The following is a 9,096-nucleotide window of genomic DNA, read 5'->3' on the forward strand; positions in this document are numbered from 1 at the left end:
TCTCTCTCTCTCTCTCTCTCTCTCTCTCTCTCTCTCTCTCTCTTCCTTCTCTCCCTCTACTTTTACTCTCCCTCTATTTATTCTCCCCGCCCTCACAACAATTGAAGACCTGAGATTGAGCATGGATTTTGTTCTCCACCAAACACTGCAACAAAGGCCCTGTCAAATGTTTGACTTCCTTTCATTTCTCTTTTCCTCTTCCATATATAGGCACCTAAACAGAGATTCAATTTCTGATTTCGAGGCATATCGAACCAAGCACTCTGAATGAACATGAGTTTGCTAATTAGTTCAATCTTATTCTTTATGTCCACTCAGCCTGAATGTTCCTGTGATGACAGAAAGACCAGGAGAAGGTTGACTTGCATCTTAAGACCTGTCGGCAATTCTTCCTTTGTGGGGAGTTTTATTTAGCAGCTGCTTGAGCTTGTGTAAGGGGTGGGAAAAGAAGTGGAGCTGACCCCAATAGGGCTGTCGGAGAGTGGTGTGTGTGGGGTCCCCACTGCCACGCTCACTCCCCGAGCCTCGATGACAGCTGAGAGGAGCTGTTGCTGCTGCTGACGCAGGGTGTCCGCAATGAGCAAGGGGAGGGAATTGAAGCTGGCAGTGAGTTGTTCTAGTTTAGACTCCAGACTGCCAATTTGTTTTTCCAAGTCCTCACTCCGGTCATTCAGCTCTGTGATTAAGTCATACATGACATTCTGCATCTGTGGGGGGAAAAAGATGGACCAGGTTATCATGGGAACGTAAGCAGGGGAGGACCAACCACAACCAGCCTAGAGAAGGAAAACTTGTAATGATGAGTATAAATTATCATGTTCTCTCAGACCAAGGAAAGGGGGAAAAGCTTAAAGGCTGGAGCTGATGGCTTTTAAGGACCTTTCCAGCTCTAAATTGATGATCTTGTCTTCCTGAAGAAGTGAAGCCTTCTTATGACAAAGAATGCTACCTACTTCCAGAGAAAGAGCTGTTGGGAGTCAGAATGCAGATAAAAACATACCATTTTTCACTTTATTTTATTTGAGTTTTCATTTTGGGGTTTTGGCTTTATTCTTTTACAATGACCAATATGGAAGTATGTTTTCATGATAATACATGTATAACCCAGATCGAATTGCTTACCATCTCAGGAATGGAGGGAAGGAGATAATTTGCATCTTATAATTTCAGAAAATGTATGTTGAAAATTGTTATTACATGTAATTGGGAAAACAAAATAATTTAAAAACAGAAATGGAGCCTTGAATAGGTGCCTCCCATAGACTGCCTCCCAGACAGTCTCAGTACTATTAATTCATCAAACCTTCCAAGTATTGAGGCTGGTGTCATGTAGGGAATTGAAACCACATGCTGCCAAGGAAAAGCAAGATCATTTCCGTGGACCTGGATAAGAGTTTTTGACTGATGGGGAAAGAACCTACTTATCACCTATGATGCTTTTGTTTAGCCAAAAGGTTTTTTTTTCTTTTATCACTTACAGGTAATAACAAGTTTCCACACAAGTTTTCCCAAGTTATATGATCGAACTTATCTCCCTCCCTCCTTCCCCCTCACCCCTGCCAGCAGGAGATTCAATTTGGATTATATATATATTATCATGCAAAACATATTTCCATGTTATCCATTTTTATGAGTAATCATATAAAACCCAAAACATAAACTCAAATAAACAAGTGAAAAATCACATGCTTTCGTCTACATTCCTACTCTCTCAGTTCTTTCTCTGGAGGGGGATAGCATTCTTTGTCATAAGTTCTTCAGAAATGACTTGGATCTTGTGTTGTGAATAGTAACTGTCTGTCATGGTTGATCATTCCACAATATTGTTTTTACTGTGTACAATGTTTTCCTGGTTCTGCTTATTTCACTTTGCATCAGGTCATGTAAATCTTCTGAAATCATCTTGTTTATCATTTCTTACAGCATAATAATTACCATCATATACTACAGTTTGTTCAGCCATTCCCCAATTGATGGATATTTCTTTAATTTCTAATTCTTGGCCACCACAAAAGAGTAGTTATAAATGTTTTTGTATAAATTAAGTCCTTTCTTTCCCTCCCCTTTTTTATCTCTTTTAGTCAAAATTTCTTTTAATGTTTGTCAACAAAGTAGCTTTTAAAGGATCTTTCCACAAAGTCCCATTAGAATAGGAAAAGCAATCACTCCTAAAAGGGGTGGGAGGAAGCAGAAATAACATATGGCATTGGGAGCAAAGGAAATGGAATATAAATTAAGAGGAAAATGGTAGCAGTGGTGGTGAGGGAGCCCAAAAGAGAGAGCTAAGGGACTAGTTTGGGGGGGAAGGAGAGAGAAAATGTAGGAGTGCCTACCAAAATGACTCTCTGCCAAAGTAGGGGATTTACTGTGTGCATTCAACCAAATCCTCCACTGACAGAGAATGTAGCCCTGCCTTCATTATCTGAGTATCTGGGGAGACCATGATTTTGCTAAGTAAAAGTACAGCTTATGTAGTGCTTGTCCTCAAAATCTGTATCAAAAAATTACAAAATCTCAGAGCTAGGAAGGACCTCAGAAATAATTGAATCCAGCCCTCAGTGGGGTATGATGGAATAAGTATTGACTGTGGAGTCAAAGGTACTAGGTTGTAATAGCATCTCTGTCACTTACTACTTGTATGACCTTGGGTAAGTCACTTAATCTCTTTTGGGACCCAGTTTCCTTAACTATAAACTGAAGTGGGGTTGAACTACATATCCTTGTAAGGATCTTTTCCAGCTCTAGATGTAAAAAAATTTTAAAAAGCTCCTCTGCAAAGTAGTTATTCACTCTTTTCGAAACCTCTAGGGATGGGGAATTCCCTACTTCTTTTTTTTTTAAAACCCTTACCTTCCATCTTGGAGTCAATACTGTGTATTAGCTCCAAGGCAGAAGAGTGGTAAGGGTAGGCAATGGGGGTCAAGTGACTTGCCCAGGGTCACACGGCTGGGAAGTGTCTGAGGCCAGATTTGGAATTCCCTACTTCTTAAAGCAGTCAATTCTATTTTTCAATAGTTCTAATAGTATAGGAGAGAGATGTCATACATATAGCTAAAAGGCCACATTGCTATGACAACACTCCTGAGTGAGCCAGAACCAAATTAAAATGTAACTGGAGGGGGCAGTTAGGTGACTTAGTGGATTGAGATCCAGGACCAGGGACAGGAGATCTTGGGTTCAAATGTGGCCTCAGACACTTCCTATCTATGTGATTCTGGGCAAGTCACTTAATCCCCATTGCCTAGCCCTTACCACTCTTCTGCCTTGGAACCAATTTACAATATTGATCTAAGAAGGAAGGTAAGGATTTCTTTTATAATATAATTGGAAAATATTTTTTAAAAATATAAAAATACAATAGAACACAGAGAATATCAACATGTTGTTTTCCAAGTCAGATTGTGGCTGCCACAGATCCTTGTGTATGGTTTAGTGTTCCCTCTTTCTATTTGAGTTTCACAATACTGGTTTAGGAATTTTTCATTAGAGTAGAAATCAGCCACTCAATCTCCTTTATCTACTACTCCTAGTTCAACCTGCTGGTACCAAACAGGGCAAGTCTAATACCTCTTCTACAAGATAGCTTTTCAAATACTTGAAGACAACTCTGATATCCTTCCTACCACCACTCATAAGTTTCCTCTTTGTCAAGTTCTTTTAGCTTCTTTATTCTCCTTTGCCATCATTTCCAAACCCCTCGCTCATGCTGGTCACTCTCTCCCTTTGAGTTCGCTCCAGTTCCTCCTTCCTAAAATGTGGGGCTCAAAACAGAACACTTCCTGATGCAAGAGACAGTGTAGTGCAGTGGAAAGAATCCTAAGGATCTGAGTTAGAATTTTGCCCCTAGAGGCCACTTATTACCTGGGCAAGTTGCCTCACCTCTTAAGGTCTCAATTTCCTCCTCTGTAAAATGACTGGGTTAGTCTAGGGAAGTGATGGTGAACTTATAGCACTGGTGCCAAAAATGGCACACCGAGGGCTCTCTGTGTTGTTCTCTTCCCCACACCCCAGAATTTGTTACTAGAAATGCAGAGAGTCTTAGGCAGAGCTGCTGCCCTCCCCCTCTCTACCGGACATTTTTTCACATCATCCATCAGCCTAATGGAAGCACACAGGGGGTAAGGTGGGTGGCTCACAGGTGGCAGAGCTGGAAGGGAGCAGAGTGACTCTCCCCTCCCCCTCTCTAAACTCACTGAGGACATTCCTCACTTCATCTGCCTCTCCAGTCAGCAGTCCAATGGGAGTGCTTTCTCCCTCCCCTATGTGGGGTAAAGGGGAGCAGGGTACATCTGGTACTCCGTGGTGGGAAGGGGCATGGCACGTGGTCTCTGGGTGGAGGGGTTGGTATGGCACTCGGTCTGGGAAGTGAAATAGGGGGTCGGAGCCCAGCACTCTGTTTCTAAAAGATTTGCCATCACTGGTCTAGGGGACCTCTAGAGTCTTACATTCAGCTCTCAATCTATGATCCTAGGATATCTCACCAGGACCAAGGACAGCGGGCCTACTGCTTCTGGGTTCCATAGGCTCTACCTCTGTTAATGCAACCTAAGAAAAGCAAGGTCACTTTTTTTTTGGCTGCCAGATCAGGCCAATGACTGTGCCAAAAGATGGTGATGGAGTGACAGTCATTCCTTCAAGGATCATTCTTCCCAGAGCACCTTCCAGGGACATGCGCACAAACCTCACCCACTTCATTGAACAGAAGGGGAGGCCTGCTTATGAGGCGGCTATAAAAAGTAGTCGGAACATTTTGGATCCTGCAGTTTTTAAACCCCCACCCTCTCCCCTCCCCATCCTCCAACCACATTTCAACAGGTTCTTCCTTTCCAAGGAACCAAAGGGAAAAAAGATAAATGGAGAGTGAAGAGAGAAACACACACACACACACACACACACACACACACACACACACACACAGAGGCGATAACTATGTTATCCTCTTTCTCGTTTGTTGCCTGGTGACAGGATTCCAGGGGAAACACGGCCCAATATGGAATCTGCTAGGAGACTGCCAGTACCTTTAATTCCCCCCATAGAGAAAAAGACAAAGACTGGCAGGATGTTAGTATTCACTTCTTCCCCCTTTACAGCAGGCCATCATGAAGGTCATTTTCCTAGAATGCTTTCCTGCCCTTCAGGTAATCTGCTCTTCAAATGCTCCACTCCAGGCTCCATGAGGGCTAAATGAGACTTTCTGTTGCACCTGATATTTTGGCTTCCCACATCCTGCTCTATGTTGGCTTCTGTCTCTGGGAATTGCACCGGGGGCAGCAGAATACACGTTACCTGGTTTAAATTAGTATGGGAACACGTTTCCTGCTTGGCAATGCCATTTTGCCGGGGCTGGACATATGTTGTGCTTGGTGTGAGGTGAGGTGGGAAACACTCCTTCTTCACAGGAGCAACCCTTAGCTGGTGACACTAAATGTACTTTCCTCCCGCCACCCTCCCCTCCTCTCTCCTCTGCCCTCCCCACTCTACCCCCAGCAATAGCTTTTCCCTTGATGGACTCCTAAAGAACTCTTTCAAACCCCACGTTCCATCCAAATGTTCTAAGAGTAATGACAGTCTCTCTACACTTGTTCCAAACTGGGCCAACCCACTTAGCCACTTGATTGTAATTTCCACATCAGGTTAGGGAATCCTTTCTTTGACACAATCCTTTCATTGTACTCGGTGCCTGTGGATGGCCAAATAACCAATAATTTCCACTGATTGTACCACATTCTCAATGGGGCTTAATTTGTGTGAGGGAGTTGCTTTTCTCCTTGGGCTCACCAAGGAAGTATGTTCCATTATGATAATGAATGTCTATCCGCATGTTCTACAAGGCTGGCCCTGGGCTTTGTGCTTTATGTATGATTTCGATCAAGTGGCAATGAAGAGAACTTGATGAGGGGGAGGCCCTTTTCTTCACCCAGCACCTACGCTCCATGATTACCAATGTGCACACTGCTGCTGGTAACAATGACCTTTCATGCCTTAACTTTAGGGATTTCGAGAAGTGCATTTCTTAGGCTTATTAATTTGCTTCCCAGAAAAGTGCTCAAAGGAATGCTTTAGTGTAACATTGTCTTGGCCCAGTTGGGTTGTTCAGGTGTTTCAGTCTTGGCTGACCCTTTATGACCCCATTTGGGGTTTTCTTGGCAAAAATCCTGGAGTGGTTTGCCATTTCCTTTTCCAGTTCATTTTCCAGATGAGGAAACTGAGGCAAACAGGGTGAAGCGACTTGTCCAGGGTCACGCAGCTAGTAACTGCCCGAGGTTGGATTGGAACTCAGACCTTTCTGACTTCAGGGCCAGCACTCCTCTGGCTGCCCAGAGTGGCATAGAGAAAAGTCCAAATCATAACAGTAAGCGATTCAATTGTTCTCAAAGAAGAGCTCTCTTGTTGGACACTGTCTTGTACTTTGTATTCTCTCTCCCTTCATCTCCATGCCTGCCCCCTCCTTTCCTACCAAAGCCAGAGTAATCAAACCAAGAATCCTAGAATTTCACCATCAGGGAAGGGAAGTCAGGGTTATCCAGGTTGGCTCTACCAGGAAAAGGTATTTATAATCCTCGTAACATCTCCAATGAGGGATCACCCACTCCCTATTTGAAGAACTTCGGGGACAGGGAACAGGGCAGCTCATTCTATTGTTAGGCAGCCTGGGTGTTTAGGAAGGTTCTTTCTAGCAAGCAAATATTTGTCTACTTGTTGCTTGCCCCAGCTGATCCTAGTTTTGCTCTCTGGACCTGAACAGAATGTCCAAGTCTTTTACTTTTTCGTCATTTAACAGCTCTTTAGATATCAGAGGACATTACTAATGCCATTCCTCTCCTCCCTCTTCTCTACTTTATGCATCTCCAGATACTTTTCTTTTTCCTAACATTGACTTCTGTGCACCTTAAGCAGACCTGGTCTGGAGTCCATCAACATCCTGGTCCTGCTGTAGCTCTAGAAATGGACCCCTATCCCATATTTCCAAAGGAGAAAATGAGAAGTTTTGACAATAGAGAAGGAATTCCTGAATTCAGCTACAAACTAAATGTCTTCAAATCAGTCATGCTGTTTATAGCAATAGAGAGGCAGCATGTTGTGGTGGCTAAAGGGCCAGCCTTGAAGTCAAGCCTCACTTCAGCTCTCACAGATTTAATTACTACGCTGATGATTCTCAGTTCTACTTATCCTGATGCAATCTCTCTGCCTCGAATCTCATATCTTCAATTGCCTTTCAGACATCCCAGACTGAAGTCCAGTAGACATATTAAACTCAATGTGTCCAGAATGGAACCCATTATCTTTCCCCCCTAAACTCTAGTTCCCTCTTACCTTTCCTGTTACTGTAAAGGACACCACCATTCTCCTACTCTCTCAGGCTTTCAATCTAGGAATCATTGTAGATTCTTCACTATATCTCTTTTCCCCTATATCTAATCTATTACCAAGACCTGCCTATTTCATCTTGTGACATCTCTTGAATGTCCCCTTCTCTCTTCTGACATTGCCACCACTCTGATATAAGTTCTCATGATCCTACTCCTAGATAGTTGCACTAGCCTGCTGGTGGATCTGCCTGCCTCAAGTCACTTCCCACTTCGATCAGCCTTCCATTCAGCCACTAAAGTGATTTTCCTAAAGCATAGGTCTATTTGTGAACCTCCCATTTTCTCTGGAACACTATCCCTTCTCCACTCTTACTATTGACGTCCCTGACTTCCTTTAAGTCCCAACTAAAATCCCATCTCCTTCAGGAAGTCTTCTCCAACCCATCTTGAATCCAGTACCTTCTCTCCATTAATTATTTCCCATTTATTCTGTCTATAGTTTGCTTTGTACATATTTGTGTGCATGTTGTCTCCCCCCCATTATATTGCAGGCTTCTTCAGAGCAGGACTGCTTTTTGCCTCTTTTTGTATTCCCAGGACTTAGCATGGTGCCGGGCACATGATGGGCACTTAGTAAATATCTGTTGAATTGTTGAATTGAATTGCCCATGATTACATAGATTAAAAAAGAAACACCTTAAACAGTTTTTAAAGAGACAAATTCAATAGGCAAATTTAGGTACTTAATAGATGCTCATTGATTGACTCATACCACCTGTGTGGTCAAGTGAATTAACCTTGCAATGCTTCCTATAACTTTCTAAGACTATGTTGAGGAATAGTTGTTGATCTGCATTGGTAAAAGGAATTTCTACACTGGGAACTCTTCATACTGTTGAAAGCACAGGTAGGAACCAAAATCAAAACCAAAACCATGAAACAAACCCAAGAGTAATGATAAATGAAGTAGATTCTAGGTCCTGTGCTTGCATTTCTGTATTCTCTTTAGAAGATGATCCTGATCTCAGAACATAATGAACTGATCTCACTCAGTTTCATGCAAATACTACTCAGGACCTGGGCTGGACAGTTCAGTTAAGATTTATCATAATTTCTAGAGTTATTACTCATGGAACTGTAGCTCTCACTTGGCATGTTAATCCTGTCTGTCATTTTAGAACCCTGATAGGACTGTTTTCTCTTTCAGGTTGACCTAGTAATCTGAAACAATTTATTTACCTTAGGAGTAAACACCAGACTTTTAAGCACGACAATAATTATAGTAGATTCCAAACATCTAGAATTTGAATCTTAATTGGGGAGTCTTTTTGGTGTGTGTGTGTAATTCTGGTAGGAATTACTCTCTGACTTCCTAGTGAAAGGTTTTATGGGAGATAATCTAATCCAGGTATTCCCGGCCACCCTTAAAACAAACAATCTAAATGGAAGAATCTGAAGTCTCTTGAGGGTGGCTTCAGATTCACCCACTCACCTTGGAAAGGTCTACCAGGGTGTTGGCTTGATCACTCAGCTTTCTCTGTTCCATCTTTACGCTTCTCAGCCTGTGGGAGAAAGATGGCAACGATCTCATCTTAGCCTTCATGCTAAGGTGTTAAGAGCTCAACTAGATCCTTTGGCTTCAGTTTCTTAACTGAATTACTCTCTCTGTTTTTGGAACCTACTATGTTTAATGTGAACACTGCCTAAATGATAGATATGGTAGGGTCCAAGAAAAGGACAAATCTCTCTCTCTCTCTCTCTCTCTCTCTCTCTCTCTCTCTCTCTC

The 9,096-nt window shown here is 42.6% G+C and overlaps 1 protein-coding gene across 1 annotated transcript; it reads right to left on the minus strand.

The window, feature by feature from the left end:
* Positions 1 to 409: 409 nt before the first annotated feature.
* Positions 410 to 8,872, minus strand: LOC123254878 (small conductance calcium-activated potassium channel protein 3-like; the record flags this gene model as incomplete). The annotated part of the gene is made up of 2 exons (XM_044683782.1): positions 410 to 707; positions 8,803 to 8,872. Coding segments are annotated over 2 exons (367 nt in total), but the record flags the coding sequence as incomplete, so codon positions are not given.
* Positions 8,873 to 9,096: the final 224 nt, after the last annotated feature.

Source organism: Gracilinanus agilis, unplaced genomic scaffold (assembly GCF_016433145.1).
Source record: "Gracilinanus agilis isolate LMUSP501 unplaced genomic scaffold, AgileGrace unplaced_scaffold34708, whole genome shotgun sequence".
Classification (NCBI taxonomy): domain Eukaryota; kingdom Metazoa; phylum Chordata; class Mammalia; order Didelphimorphia; family Didelphidae; genus Gracilinanus; species Gracilinanus agilis.